At 50.3% G+C, this 16,005-nt stretch overlaps 1 protein-coding gene across 2 annotated transcripts in view; it reads left to right on the forward strand.

Moving 5' to 3' along the window:
- The window catches only part of Cd247 (CD247 molecule), a 69,662-nt gene extending 53,991 nt beyond the window's left edge, over positions 1-15,671 (forward strand). Inside the window, exons 2-8 of one of the 2 annotated variants that reach the window (XM_051186175.1) lie at positions 8,245-8,348; positions 9,325-9,381; positions 10,323-10,403; positions 11,849-11,881; positions 12,619-12,675; positions 13,464-13,499; positions 14,604-15,671. In XM_051186175.1, the coding sequence (XP_051042132.1) occupies positions 8,245-8,348; positions 9,325-9,381; positions 10,323-10,403; positions 11,849-11,881; positions 12,619-12,675; positions 13,464-13,499; positions 14,604-14,669 (434 nt within the window). In that variant the 3' untranslated portion in view covers positions 14,670-15,671. Of the gene's footprint in view, positions 1-8,244; positions 8,349-9,324; positions 9,382-10,322; positions 10,404-11,845; positions 11,882-12,618; positions 12,676-13,463; positions 13,500-14,603 lie in introns of both variants that reach the window. The other variant, XM_051186173.1, reaches the window with a different exon arrangement.
- The last annotated feature ends 334 nt before the right edge of the window (positions 15,672-16,005 follow it).

The following is a 16,005-nucleotide window of genomic DNA, read 5'->3' on the forward strand; positions in this document are numbered from 1 at the left end:
AAAGGGACCGCAAGTGGGGGCGGCCGTGGTGGAGTGTGAGTGGTTCAGATGGGAGATCACCAGCGATAACCCGGCCCAGGATGGTGCGGCTCGACAGGAAACCTCGAGCAGGGAGCCAGCTGCTGGCCGGGTAGGGGGAAGGGGTGCCACTCAGTAACTGCACTGTGCCCGGCCACTGGGACAGATGAAGCACCGTGGTAACCTGATGTCCCCTCCCTGCTTACTGCCCTTCACCTTTCAGGCTGTATCCTCTCATGCCAATGTTTTAGGTGGGGATGGAGAAAAAGGCCCAGCAGCACCTAGTTTCAAGTGTTTTCCCGGGACACACCCAGGGTTCAGCACAGGAGCTCCCAGGGCAGGCTGTGACCAGACCCCCTTGTTATAGTCCAAATTTGATCTAAACTCAGAATGGCATGCGGTCCCCCAGCCTCCAAACCCGACGAGACGGGGTGACACGCCCACAGCCTGATTCATCCCTGCCAGGGCAGGTTCCTGCAGCCTGAGGGGGTCCCCGTGGGGCCACCGACAGCCCCACCCGGGGGGGGGCTGCCAGCCGCAAGAAGGCAAGCTAGGTGACAGAAACCTGGGTGCTGTAAAACCTCCCCCCATCCAGTACCCTAAACAACTGGGCCATCAAGATCAGCTCCAGGAAGAAGGTAGAGCCATGCTGGTTCCTTTGAACCCATGGATTCCCTTGGGTAACCCAGGCAGCCTAACTCCTGAGGCCCAGAAATCTGGGGAGAGTCCTATATACCCTCTCCTAGCTAGGGTGGGACCCACTGAGGGGGCTCTGCAGGACTAAGGATTGCTTCTCATTTCTCCGGCTGGGCCCTACTGGTGCTTAAGTGTGTGTTAACATGTTTCATTTCTACAGCATTGGACAATAGCAACAGTGCTGCACTCAGTGTTTCTATATACACGTAGAAACGTACATTAAAAAAAAAATCTCTGTGGTATATGCGTGTGTACACCTGGCCTTGTTTGCGCACTGCAAGAGGTCACAGGCCTGTGTCTATAACCCTTCACCTTACTTTTTTGAAGCAATCCTCTTCACTAAGCCTAGAATCACTGATGTGGCTCAGGGAGCTCAGAGAAATGGCAAAACCCCTCTTAGTATTTTGACACAGATTCTGTGGTCTGAAGTGGATTTCTTTTAAGTAGTCTAATGTGCCGAGTATTTTGTGAGGGCCGTGAGAGGGAGAACAAAGGCCTGAGGAGGCCTGGCCTCTCTGTCAGGCTTTGCCACATGCATGCATGTTGGACCACAGGAGAGTCCCTTCACCTCCCTGACCTTCAGCCTCTTCAGAGTGGAGCAAATCGGGACTGCCGCCTGCCCCAGTTTACCTCAGTCAGTTGTTACCATCAAATGAAACAGTCAGCAGCCAAATGCCCAAGCTGAGGAAAGAGTGAGGCTCCCCTCTGTCTCTGTAGGGTATTCAGGTATGTAAATATGCACACCATGTGTGTATATTATTCTTCATAAATACATGGTTGGTTCTCTGTATGTTTGTTAGTTGCAACAAGGTCTCACTGAGTACTCCCTGGGTAGCCTGAAGCTTAATATGTAGACCAGGCTGGCCTCTAATTCGGAGGCCTTCCTGCCTCTGCCTCTCCTGTGAGGGATGCACCGCCATACCTGGCCCTATATATACATTGTTTTACATTTATTCTGCCCGTAGAATAGTGAAAGGATCATTAGAAGGCCGTTTAGAAGGATATTTAGGGGCTGGCTCAGCAGAGAAAGGCACCTGTTGCCAAACCTGATGACTCGAGTTCAATTCCTCCAGCCCATAGTGTGCAAGGAGACACCAACTCAGGAAGCTGTTGTCTGACATAAGTGTGTGCACTCATATGCACACACACACAGACAGATGCAAAAATAATTTAAGATATTCAGTATAACAATGAAGCAACCTGAAATGTGAAGCATGATTATATAAAACAACATGAAATGTTACAACATATGAAAAGTTATAGTACAGATTGAAGAGAAGCAAGTTTTTTGTTTTTTTGTTTTTTCAGGGAAAATGTTTTGATTCAGGGTGATTGCAAGTACTAAACAAACTGCTATTGTAGTTATAAGTGGCTATGTTTAAACATGAAATCATGGGAGATTTTGATAGTTTTTCTTACCTTTCTGCACTTCTATCATGAGTTCATTTTACTTGAAAACAGGAAAAAACAATCATGGAAAAAATGTAAAAATATTGCACAAACCACAACTTTAATGGAAATAAAGATACAGAAAGGGGAAAACACACCCTACAATCATTCTACATGTAAGAAATAAAACAGTCTCTTTCTCCACTTGGAATCTTTATATATGGGAACATGTAGTTTGTACGATAGTTTGTGACCAGGTTAACAGCTTCAGAACAGAACAGGAATGTATGTAGCCGTACACCAAGAGGAGGCAGGGTCATCTTACGGCAGGGAATGGCATACTATGTAGCATCGTAAATTATGTAGCGTTTCTGTGGACCGGGGTAGGGTGATCAGGGCAGCTCCAGGTAAGCCAGGCACTAAGAACCTGGCCAGAGTGTGTCCTGGCCTTTGGTAGCAATGTGTGCAGGACAGCTGCCTCCAGGTGCCTCTCAGCCTCAAACAACTAAAGCAAACGGCATGACTGGGACAACCAGCTACACAGGCTTGACCCTTGGAGAAGAAAGGGCTCTGGAACCCTTCTCTTCTGTCTTGAGGACCATCGAGATGCCCAAGGGCAGCACCGAGTGGTGTTTCAAAAACCTCTCTTGACTCAGTTTCCCCAGTTGTAAAGTAAGACTCACTGTGATGGCTGCAGAAATCTCACCTGGGACTCTAGGCACAGAAGCAACCTTCAGCTAGTGGCTATCACCACTATGCCATGTGTCTTGTACCCTTCTTGCTGCAATGAAAGTAAAAGGCAGAAACCCCTGATGGGGAAAGCCTGTGTGTCTCTATGTTGTGGTCAGTGGGTTGGCGCCATGTCCAGTGCTCTGCCCTACACAGTCACCCCCATCGCTGGTGCCCCTGCCTTCCTGAGAACATGTGACTTCCTGTTTTCTGAATTCTTAACCTACAATGTCATTGTCAGTTGAGTCTGAGACTGGGGGTGGGGGTGGATGTCAGCACGACCCTGGGTCCTAAACTAGGGTTCCAAATTGGGGAAGCTTAGGGGCTGTGAACTACTTGATTACCACAGATGGCGTTAAGTCCTTTTTATTGAGTACTTGTGAGGGCTGAAGGACCATTTAGCCTGGGAGGGGACCTAGGATGGTTTCATGGTCACATGATAGCAGAACCAGGCCTTGGCCTCACGTTGGCTGCCCTCCAAGTATTCGTCCTTACCCGAAATACTGAAGTACTTCTGGACAGGAGTGGGAATTGAAAGACTGAGACTCGGAGCTCTCCACAGAGTCGGTGGGTGAGGAGTTTCTTCCCTCCCCCACCCCCCTCGCCACCATGTATTCAAGCAGAGGCCAGAGGCCCTGCCCAGAGACATCCCTGGGAGGGTCTGGAGCCAGTCCCTGAGATACTAGGACAAAGTGGGGCGAGAAGGAGCTTGCTCCAGGTGCACTCAGGGACTTTCCACTTGGGTGACCTTTGGGAGCCCTGCTTCTTTTCTGCGAAAAAGCACAACTGGCAGTGAGCCTGGCGGGATTGTACTAAATCTCTCTGGGCATTAAACCAGACCATGAAAGGAGAATGGGTTTCCTAAATGGTTTGCAGAGCAGCACAGATGTGGGTCTCACCGGGATCGGTGAAGCCAGGAGTCCTCAGAAAGCCCCCACACAGAGTGGGTCAGGTCCTCCCCATATAACGGTGATCTGGCTTTATCCTCACATGGTCCAGAAAGCTGGCTTTCTGTCCCCAAACCTAGCAAAGAGGAGAGGAAAGGACCCAGCCTCTACTCTTTCTGCTGTTTGTACCGTCACAGCCTCTGTGTGACAAGGACACGGAGGGAGACTGCAGGATGGGCACACGCCACTGTGCAGGGGCCCTCCCCATATACTTGGCCTCATTTGCTCTGCTCTGTGCGGTGGTGTCAGTATTATTAAATCATTTTTGCAGGTAGGGACTGAAGCTCGGAGTTAAGAAGACTCTCAAACACTAAGCTGATGAGGAATAGACTCCGACCTGGACTCTGAGAGTCCTTCTGCTTCCTCACATCCCCTGGCTAGTGGTGCACCAGGTGAGGAAAACCAGTGTGAATTCACCAGCCTGGTTTTCCAGCACTCAATGAAGAGACATGTGCCAAGTGACACGGTCATGCACCACTGTGACTAAGTGTCCAAGGAAGGACTATGCATTCACGAGTGGGTGGGACTTCTGGAGTCTGCACTAACGAAGTGTCTGGAGTCAGGGGGCACTCCAGTGTTGCCACTAATTGGCACATGTTCCTGAGGAAATTGCTTCAACCTTCTGGTCTCAGTTTATCAAGCCAGTGAACTGGGCCCCATAAGAGTTTTCTACCTGCCTTCTGGACTCTTCGTAGAGTCAAATTCGATCAGACACGGGAAGTCATTTTGACTGCAGAAGCTGTGGTCAAATGGTTTGAGGTAGTTGAGCAGATACCTAGCTCCTCAACCGGATTTGCTACAAGAAGAGCTTGGTATGAGAACACGGCCGGGTGTGTTAGCAGCCAAGACAGGACCGGGCTTATTAAAACCTAATCCCTGTTTTCGGGAGCATGATCCCAGCTGAGAGACACTTACATCACCATGCTAGACTCGTGTCCCCCCAGGCTGCCCTCTGGGGCTTAAAATCTTCCCACTATTGCTCAGTGTCATGACACCTGAACCAGGGCTCTTGTGAGGGTGACAACGGGGTGTTCAGGGATGGCTAGACTCACTCTTGCTAATGATCCAGGACATTAGTATCTGAGCCGATAGATACTCTGACAAATACTCCTGGAGCTGTCTCTAGCTGCGCTGGAGGCCTCCACTGAGTGTCTCAATGGTCTATTCCAGGTGTCCTGCCACAAGGCAAAGGCACCAGCTTTTTACTCATGGGCTTAAAGTAAAAATAGAAGTGAGCATACTAGCTGGCATTATGAGGAACAAATGAGGTCCTTCACCTGGTAAGTATAGCTACCTCTAATCCTCCATCAACAAGGGGATAAGTAATCTTACTCGATTACAGAGAGGAAACAGAGGCTTGAGATGCTTGGAACCAGGAGCATGTAGCCATGGCCTTAGAGCAGAGGGATGGAGTGTGAACGTGGCTTTCCTCTCCAATGGTGACATTTCCTCTGTGTAGATGGTATGGCTGCATAACTGTGGAAGGCCAGACGTCCCTCTTCATGCTCTGGGCTATAGCAGCTCCATGGGATGCTGGGTCTCCCAGCTAGTGCTGAAGTCTTCCTACCAGGCCCTTGCTCAGGCTGGCTAAGTCAACCTCCACAGGGAGCCTAGGGAGCCCTTCTAACAAACAGGCAGGTTCATAGGTTTGGGTTGTAGAGCCCTTAATCAGATTCTGGGTTTTCTCTTGGGCAGTGGGATTTTCCTGGGGGCCATGGATCTGGAGTATGGATGGGAGCATAAGATAAAATGGCTCTCCCATTGTACAGGAAAACAGTTGCAGTGGGACAGCCCCCGAACACCTCCTGGGAAACATCTGAGTGCTGTGCCTGGCGTGGGATGTAGCAGAGATGTGAACAGGGTATGGTAGCGGCTCTTGTGTGAGGGGGACAGAGATGATACAATCACCATGACAAGTGGCATCGTGAAGAACTGCGGCTGGGGTGAATACACAAATATCAGACATCTTGCCCTTACAGAGGAAATAGGAAACCTGCCATTTTCACCTGCTGAAGCACCCTTACCATGGCCCGTAAAGTAAATACAAGTGCCCCCACCCCGCTTGATGGACAGAGGTCCTTAGGCCTAGAGAAGTGGGATTACTTTCTAGGATCACACAGCTAGTAAGCGGCAGGCGAGACAGTGGAAGTCACCTGGCCCCCACCCGGCCTCTTTCTAGCTCTGCAGCCCTTGGCACAGAGCCAATGCCCAACAAATAGCTAATCATGTGACTGACATGGGTCCCTGGTTCTCATATGGGATTTTCTGGGCTATCACCATAATCTTGAGGCTCACCCCTCTCAGTGCACATTCTATAGGACTGAGGAAAGGGGCAGCCCCTAAAAGGTTGGGTTCACGTCCTTTTCTGGCCAGCTCCACATGGAGCACTTTTGTTGCTGGCCACAAAACTATGCTGCTCTTTAAAAAGACTAGGACGTCCTGTCCCTATCACTCATCCTTGGGGGTGGGAGGGTGCTCAAGTCCCTGCCCGCCCCCTACTGTGCTGACTCTGCACAACACAAAGAGATATTTCTTCTTATTTGTTCTAAATTTACTATCCAGTATTTTTTTCTGTTCTCATTTCACATGGCAGGCAGCTGAGCGATTTTCTCCCGGCTCTCTCTATGAATTCCAACCACCCTGTAAATCGCCACTGACATCTTTCCAGCCCTAAAAGAAAATGTCACTCCAGCTTTGGTAGCCTTTACTGGGGGCTGGCTTGCTTCTCAGGGGCTCCTGAGTAATTATTAGTGCAAAGAGCAGCCTGGGGCTGGGGCCTGGCATCTCCCCATCACTGAAACACACCCTCCTCTCAAGTGTAGGAAATTTGATGAATGTCTGTCTTGGGCATGGTGTTGGAAGTAGGACAGGAAGCAAACTGAAAACGAAGAAGCCATTGGTCTCCTGTGCTTTCAGCCTGAGAAGGGAAGTCTGAACTTCCAGAGAACTATACAGGCATATCGACTCTGCAACTGCTACCGTTCATTCATTCCCACTGGGGGACCCAGATGGCATCACATGGACCTGATTTCTCCAGGTGTCTGGCAGAGCTAGCAGTGGGGGCCTAGAGGAGGGGCCAGTGAAGCCAAGGTGGGCATGGGGTGAATGAGAAAGCACCTGTGAGTTGAAGGGAGTGTGGGGCAGAAAGGACAGGAGGAAGGACTGGGGTGTGGCTCAGTAGGTAGTGTTCCCCCACCACGTATGCAGTCCTGGGTTTGATCTCCAGAACCACCAGACATGGTGGTGCACACCTGTAAATCCCAGCATTCCAGATGCGGAGGGAGGTCAGCCTGGAATACATAGGACAATTGGAGAAGGGGCAGGGTGGTAGCGAGTTCTTTCCAGTTTGGTCTGGAAAGGCAGAGCCTTCCTGGGGCTGCACAGAATTCCAGCCTTCTTTGAAGTGTCCGGGTCATCAATGGTTGCTGAGCAGGAGTTGTGGGAGAGTGAATGAGAGTTGTCTCCAGCTTCCATGGCATGTGCGGGCAGTCTCAGTGTGTTTCTGGCAGCAATTCAATGGGGCTTTAATGATTGCACTCAAAGCTGTAAACACTACACAGAACAAACACTGAAGACTTTTAACCTGTTTCACAGGGCAGCTGAAATGACACTTTGCCCCAAATTACACAGCCAGGCTTCTGACAGCACCGGTTCACCTTACCCACTGTCAGCAGCCACCAGGAGGTGCTCTTGCACCCCCAGGAGACATGCTTGGAAAGCCATTGAGCCCTCTGCTTGTGTGATTTGTAGGCAGGACCAGAGTGAGGGTTTTGTGACACTGGGCGTGTTCTCTGGTCTGGCTACTACACATTTACCTAGTAAGAGCTTAGTCAAGATCAATAACATACTTTGCTTGCTTATACTGTATGATTTTTTTCAAATAGGAATGCTAGTATCTATTTAATGTCTTTCCTTTCTCTTACCCCTTAATCCTCTTATCTATGGATAAGTAAACAGAAGTGGCTCAGATCTGAAAAGTATAGGCTGCCTGAACCTTATTAAGCCAGGCTGGCCTCGAACTCACAATCCTCTTGCCTCTTCAGTGCCTGTTTTACCAATGTGTGCTAGTACACCTAAGGCTTTACTGACAATGAATAGGTACTGAGATGATTTAACTCAATCACTAAATCTCTGAGCCCCACCTTTCTTAGTCCCTAGGGTCTGGGCTTCCACATTACCGAGGCATTAGTCCTGTGGACAGTGGACAGTTTCATCTTTCTCCTAGTCACCTCCGCCCCATTCCTGCCAGGCTTTGTGGCCAGACCTGGTACTACGTTGGCCACTGCAGCTGGGTTTTTCAGATTGGGTATGTGAGAGAGGTTGCAGGCTGTGGTCTGTGTGAAGATTGGACCTAGTGTCCTTGTCACAGTTTCTTCACTACAATCTGTCATAAAGCGCATTTGGAGTAGGAGGAATGTGTTCTTGTAAGCTTGGGCACAGCTGATAGCTTTCTCTCTCGGCACAGAGGCACAGAGTTTTGGTCTGCTGGATCCCAAACTCTGCTACTTGCTAGATGGAATCCTCTTCATCTATGGAGTCATCGTCACAGCCCTGTACCTGAGAGCAAAGGTGGGTTCCTCTTGTAGGGGGAGGATGTGTGGCGGGGGCTTTGGCACTGGAGAGTCTCAGACCTGGGCTATGCTTGGTGTGTACATGAGTGAGGTAGGGGACAGTAAAGTGTGCACAGTGATAGGCTGAGGGCAGGACAGTGAGCCTAATGGCAGGTGCGTGGTGAGGATCTGTACTGATGCCTGGATGTGAGGGTGTCCCATGGCATCTGCTGGCTAACAGAAGGCCTTCTGTTAGGGTCAAGTAGAAGATTTGCAGCTTCTTCTTCAGATGAGAATGCTAGACAGTGCACTCACCTGCACCAGGTGCCTGGAGCCATGGGTTTTGTGGAAAGGATACATCTGGGGAAGACAGATGTTCAGGGGACTATAACCCATTTCCTTTCTGGCAGAAGATTTTATTTACTTGGAAATGACGCCTAGCTGGTTTGTAAGATTCCCTCCAGAGCTCTGACTCTGTATAAACCCCTCCGTCTCTCTCAGCTTAGGTGTATGTCCGCTTGGGTTACGTGCTCCTGACAATAAACAGGCACTCAGGAAAGGGCCGTTGATGATGCCAGTGGGCCAACTTAATAGGCAGCTTTTTGTAGCTGCTGTCTACCCCGAGTGCCCTGGAGGTAGGAGCATAGGAGAGTGCTCCCTGGAGGAGGGCACAGTGGACAGTGCTCCTGGCTTCCAGCAGGCACAGACTGAGTGCTCTCTTCACACAGGGGAAGGGCCAAGGCCTTTACATGGGATAATTAGCTTCTCTCAAGACTAAAGTTGTAGATGCTCACATGGCAGGTAAGAGAAAGGACAACTGAGTTCAGAAGCAAAAGGAAGCTACCATAGCTTGGACCCCTGCAAGGGTTAGCCACAGCAGCAAAGCACTTGTGGTTTGCTGGCAAGGAGGGGCTGTCACCCAGCTCAGCACTGCACCAGCCCTCTGGCCATCTTGGAGATAGTGCTGAGCTGTAATTCTCTCTGCTCTCTTGCAGTTCAGCGGGAGTGCAGATGCTACCGCCTACCAGCAGGGCTCCAATCAGCTCTACAATGTAAGTTCCCTCTCTGCAAACCTGCTCCAAGGCTAGGCTCAGCTACGGTCTGGTCCACAGCTATCAGTCTGGTGACTGGCGGCAAGTGGTGGAACCTCAGTTTTCTAACCCTGAGACTGGAGCAGCAAACATGCTTGCCCCACAGTGTTGCCGTGAGGACCAAGAGCGTGGTGCTGCCCAGCCTCTAGTGAACTGCCAGCACCAGCACAGGGGAAGGAACACACAGAAATGCAGTGGGTCCTTGGTCTGTGTGATTTCCTCTGGGAGCCTTGGTTTCACTTGCTAATGGAAATGTTCTTGTGAACTCCATTAGCAAGATCAGCAGGAGGAAAAGCCCATGGGGGCCCTGGGGTTCCTGCCAGGCACCATCCTGTGGCAGGTATTTTCTGAGGTGCTAGCATGAAGATAAATTGGTTCCCACCACCTCACATGCCTCTGTCCATGCTTTTTTTTTTTTTTTTTTCCCTCCAAAAATTACATTTCAGCTATGGTAGAGTATGCAGGGTACAAGATTTTCCCTAGCACCCATAGGTGGTTCTCAAACACCTGTAACTTTAGTTCCCAGGGGATCTGATACTTCTTCTGCAGGCATGTGGTGCACGGGCATACAGCAGGCACACACATATACACATAACATGAATAAAATGTAAAATTATTTTTGCTTTTTATTGTGCTGTGTGTGTGTGTGTGTGTGTGTGTGTGTGTGTGTGTGTGTGTGTAAAACACGTTGCACACATTTAGGTCAGAGTTCTTCTCTTTTTTCTTTCACCATGTGGGTCCTGGGAGTTGAACTCAGATCCTCAGGGTCTGAGGCAAGTGTCTTTCCCACCAACACCTTGCCTTCCCCATGCTGCTTTTTGTGGAGCCACCAGGCAGGAACCCCAACTCCAGTTTTAGCGGAAGTGGCTCCGTTCTCCTGAGGGTCCCATCTCCTGTCCTAGGAGCTCAGTCTAGGGCGAAGAGAGGAGTATGACGTTCTGGATAAGAAGTGGGCTCGCGACCCTGAGGTGGGAGGCAAGCAGGTAAGGAGCCCCTCTGCGTGTGGGGTGAGTGAACTTGGAGGGAGGTCAGTTCATCCCAGCAGTGTACGTGGATAGAGCCTGGAACAAGGGGGTGACAAAGACCCACCTGCTGCCACCACCCCCCTTTTCTTCTTGGCTCCATCTTGCATCATAAGAAGCCATGTACATGAGTATGTCACCCTAGCCTTCACATCTAAGTTGCCTACCTCTCCTTCACTGCTGTTGTTCTTTTGCTACAGTTATAGGAATAAAAGCTGGAGGGGGGGGGTCCCAATGAGTGGGGTCCCAAGGTAAGGGACCACGTGGGAGAGCATAGCAGGTTCCACAGCAGGTGAGGGTGACCGAGGCAGAGGGAATAACACACCAGGCAGACAGAGCTTGAATGAGGAGTCTATTTAGAAAGGGGAGCGAGGGGGAAGGGAAGAGACATAGGGTTACTGGGAACAGAAGAGGAGGGAAGGATCAGGAGAGAGAGGAGAGGGGGGAGGGAGAGAAAGAGAGGAGCTGACTGCAAAAGAGAAAGCATAAGTGGGTAGGGGGCTGACTTTTAAAGGGGTCCTTTACACCTGCCTGCAGACTAGTACTCATGGAACCCTGGGCTGACCAGGGTACCTGCCAGGTGACAGGGGCAGGCCAGCCTAATGCCTGAATCCTTACAACTGGTCCTTAGCCAACCCAATTGCACACATGGTAGTATCACCTGCCTCCATAGGACAGCCCTGATGCTAAGATACACACAGGAAGGGGCTAAGGCCATGGAGAAGGAATCCTGGATTCTGAATACCCCTTTAGAACATGGCCATCAGGCTCTAGGTGTCCGTGCCTTCTTGACTTTATAGACTCCATTCCTGTAGGGAGGGGAAGGGCTGGATGACTCTATTGGACTAGAACCAATAGCAGCGCTCAGGACAAAAGTCCAGTTTAAGGTCAGTACTATTCAATGCTACCCAATGTCCTTAATGTTTTTGGCCATACCTGTTCACTCAGCCCCGAGTCCTCTTTGAGTTCTGTGCTGAGTGTGCATTACTGGAGGGCATGGAAAACATTAAAGTCCCTAACCCCTATTCCATCCTCCGACCTCAGCTTGTGGTTGTGGGGGGAAGGGCAAGGAGGGTGCCCCAGTTTTCTGTGGCCACATCTCAGCAGGATGTGACTGGCTGGCTCTGCCCCAAGGAGGTGACCTAGCATGTAGGAGTACATCTGTAGGGGGCTGAAAGCCCATCAGCAGCCACCCCCAGGGCCTGCCCAGGTGGGAATGTGAAGTGTGTGTTGCAGCTATGCATCACCAAGTATGAGCTGTGGCATTGGTTGCTGCTGGTGAGTAAGGCTGGGGAATGTGGAGGAGACTGACAGCTGAGCCACAGGGTCAGGCAGCATGGGGTTGATTACACTTTCCAGCCTGGATCCCCTCTATCTAATCTCTGCCGTTTTCTGTTCCTCAGCAGAGGAGGAGGAACCCCCAGGAAGGCGTATACAATGTAAGTGTGTGAGCATTCACCCTTCACCCTAGGGAGCTGGGAGAGGGCTGCAAGAGGGAGGGGCTGCTCTGTCTTTCTGTCTCATCAGTCACGTGTCACCGGCTGGTGGCTTTAGAGCATCCCTTTAAGCTGAGCGGTGTAGAGCACCTCATCTCCTTTGCCTTTTTGCTGTTGTTCCAGGACTCTGAGCCAGTGGTTGGGGAACAGGGTGGGAGCTGCAGGCTATGCTGGGCAGGAGGGTAGAGCTGGCTTATCTGAGAGGACGCTGCTCACGGGCTTTCTCTCATTGTGAAGTTCACGCCACCACTGTGGTGTGAAACTATAGTATCAGGCCACCAAGGTGCAGCCCTCACCACTGGTGGTGACACAGCAAGTGGCTCATACACAGCCTGAACTGTGTATGTACTGTATGTACTGGGCTGTGAAGAGATGACTTGTCCAAAGGAACAATGCTTTGCTCCCTTTGAGCCCTTTCCGTCATCCAGTCTCCCTGCGGGATTTTACTGGTCTAAGTCTCCTGCATCTAACCTGACCTGTTCAATGTGTAAAGTGGGTAGATTGGAGATTCTCAAGTTAGGCTGAGGGGCTCAGGAGACTTGGTTGTGGGCGGCAATGTTTGTAACTACATGGCTTGGAGTCTTGATTCCTGGAGCCTGCCAGCTTGGGAATCCAGAGGCTCCTGGGGTAAGGGCCACTCTGTATCAGTTAGGAAAACCACATTGCCTCTTTTCCTTCAGGCACTGCAGAAGGACAAGATGGCGGAGTCCTACAGTGAGATCGGGATGAAAGGCGAGGTGAGTGCTGCTCTTCCTTGACACCAAGGTGGGTTCCTTCTGGTCTTGGAGACATTCCTGCCAGCCTTGTCGTTCCTTCCATTCTTCCCCCAACTGAGAGATGTACATGTGATGGCTGCCCTTAGTGAAGGTGCCACTGGACAATTTGTGAGACTAGAGATGGGCTGAAAGGCAAACCTAGAGTCTGTGGCTAAGCTTTGCCAGAAGCAGATTGCACCTTTTCAAGTCATCTCATTGTTCATAGCACTGTGACACTGGGTCCCAGGGGAGAATGAAGGTGTATGGCTCCTTGTTCATTGGTGGTTTCATAAGAATTTCAAAATATCAAGGGCAGAGCATTGAGTTCTTCTGAGTAGGGGGTCCCATGCGGCCAGCCGGCCAGCATGTGTGGTCAGGGCCTTCCATGGGGAGGATGTCAGTTCCCTTGGGAGGAAGAAGTGCGGTAACTCAGTATCAGTGCTCAGAACCATTATCTAGTTGCCATTCTCAGTGTGCCTTTTTGATGGCAAAGGATTTGGGAGCTGTGCAGAGGTCCATCTACTCTAAGCAGTCAGCAAAATGTCCCAGATTACAGAGATCTGAGTTGGGCAGAGTGAACTTGGCCCCTATCTGAGTCAAGTGTCATCTAAGAAGCAAAGGTCGGGCCAGTGGCCTTCTGTACTGTGGTGTGTTGGGGGGAAGGCAGGGGAGTGAAATGCTGGCTGGGAAACAGTCCTTTCTGATTCCTTGAGTGGGGGCAGTTAAGCAAGGGAGCTACTGATTCCCTTCCTTTCTAATCTTGTTTCCAGAGGCGGAGAGGCAAGGGGCACGATGGCCTTTACCAGGTAAGAGTTGCTGTCCCCTTCCTGGGCAGTACTATCTGACATGGGGTAAAGCATGGTTTGCTTGTTGGTGGCACCAGCCTTTGTCAGCAGCCAGGGAGAGCAAACCCAGGGCACAAGCAGACCGGAGGCCACTCCACACCATTATGTCTTTACACCAAGGTTAGGACTCAGTTGTGGAGGCAGACACTTGGCTTTAGCCAGAGGGCGGTGGGAGATCCATGCCATCTGGCTATAGTAGACAATAGCAGTTATCTAAAGGATGGGATGGGAGCCCCCAGAGGTGCAGGCAGAAATAGGTAAAGGACCCTCCCCAGAGGATTGTTTTTTTCATCCACTGTTAGCTTACCTCTACCCTAAACCCCAAGACTTAGGAAGATCTAAGAGTAGCCACAAAGATTTGGGGGTGGTGGTGGAGAGAAAGCAGCTTCAAATGGGAAATGTTATTGTAATCAGGTGCCTGGTTTATGTAAATTAATGCAAATTATGCAAACTATGCACAGAGAACCCACTTTTCTAAAAAGGGATCCCTGGTGGCTTCATTTTTTTTGTTGCTGGGCTTGCCTGAGCCAAAGCTAAGTTGTTTACTGACAGCTGCAGAAGTCCCAGGGCCTTTTCCAAGACCTGGAACAGAGAGAGGCTTTCCAGTGAGACTGGGGCCAGCCCTGTCTGCCTGTCTAAAGAGTATACATACCACAGTAGCTAGAGATTGGAAACTCAGGCATAAGAATGGTGGCCAGGGGACTGCCACCTTCCCTGTGACTAGTCCAGACTGTGTGTGCCCAGGTAGCTGATTCTCTGGCACCTCCCAGGTTGTAGCTCAGTCTACCTTCCTATTTGGTTGGATAGAGAGTCTGATGGGCCCTGGTGCTGCAGGGCTGTTTGAGAAGTTGAGGAAGGGGTGAGAATCAAGCTGGAAAGGTGTTGCTTTGTAGTCGTTTGCAGCAGGAGGAACAACCCATCTGCATTCTCTGGCAAGACTCCCCACCTGTGATGATGTGAGGTGATCTTAAGCTGTCAAAGGCGGTGGGATCCATGGATGAGCTACAGACAGTAAACTTGTGCCTGTGGACTCCGGTTCATTCTTTTGTGGTTTGCTTTTGCCAGGGGCTCAGCACTGCCACCAAGGACACCTATGACGCCCTTCATATGCAGACCCTGCCCTCTCGCTAGCAGCCAGGGGATTTCCCGCTCACAGGCCTGACCAGCTGATGTTGATTGTGAAGGACAGGAGGAAGCATTTACAACTCAGTTCATTAATTTTGTAGCCACCATTTTATGAAGAGGATGCTTCCAGTCGTTACATTTGTCTTCTCCAGTTCCAAAGCACCATATACAGAATGTCACCCCCGGGATCTCTAAAGGGAGAGCTCCCCTCAGTCTCATACCCCAGCCCAGTTCACTGGTCTTATGCTAGACCCTTCTCACAGCAGAGCCAAGCCCTAGCTAGGAGGTCAGGGGTGGGGGCACTAACATGCTTCCTTTCACAGCTGAGTTCAGTTTGCTTTGTAAAATCTCTAGAGAAGGCCTGGGTCTGTTTGTATTGTTCCATTGGCATTGACTGGCTTTGCTCCCGATGTAAATTTGGCTTTTGTTGTCATCCTTCCCAGCATCAAAATAACCTATAATTAGGATACACCGTGAAAGGCAGAGAGGCAGATAGGAGGGAGCCCAGGCATATGTCGCCAGAAGTGGCTAAAAGAAGGCAAGAAACATGCTTGGAAGATCCCTGGCACAGCTACAAGGGGCCTCCTTCCATCAAGCACCTGTTCGACATCTCCAAACCATCTTGCCAGGCACTCCAGGAATGGGAAGATGAAGATGCCTTACCTTCATGGAGAACACACTGAGAATGCAAATGATTTGTGAACAAATCAGCACAAACAAGAAAACAGGATATGTCATTACAAACAATGAACTAAGCAAGGGGGTGAAAGAAAACAAAGCAAGTCCTGCCTTCTTCCAGGAACTTGGTTCATCCCTTCTAGAGTGACAAGAAGACCAAGACCACCCATGTCTGCAGTGCTCACACAGCAGGGGCAAATGCAGTTCAGAGGGTTACAACCTCACAGTACAATTAGAGTGGCTGTGACCATCTCCGGGGGTTTTAATTTATACTGGCTTGCTAAATAAAGCCTCACCATTTTGCATAATAAATGCTTTGCTAAAACTGTTGTTGAAGCCTTAATTCAGTGAAGTCTGGGGGTAGTGATGGGGACAGGGAATCAGCAGGCTGCCTCTGTAGAAAGTGAAAAACTACTGATTCAGCTGGGAATAGACAGGTGAGTACCAGGACTCGAAGCCATCCCAAAAGCTGCCACAAGGCAATGCCTGTGTAAGATGTAGCATTAGGATGGTGGTTGTGCCTCCAGATAGAGAAATGGCCAGTCAAAGAGCAGGGGCCTGACCTTATGACTGAAGTGGAAAACGATGGTAGAAAGGCTTCCTGAGGTGAAGCTCATTATGGAGTATAGAAAAACTCGAGGCAGTAACATTTGGGTAGAGCACC

Source organism: Phodopus roborovskii, unplaced genomic scaffold (assembly GCF_943737965.1).
Source record: "Phodopus roborovskii unplaced genomic scaffold, PHOROB, whole genome shotgun sequence".
Taxonomy (NCBI): domain Eukaryota; kingdom Metazoa; phylum Chordata; class Mammalia; order Rodentia; family Cricetidae; genus Phodopus; species Phodopus roborovskii.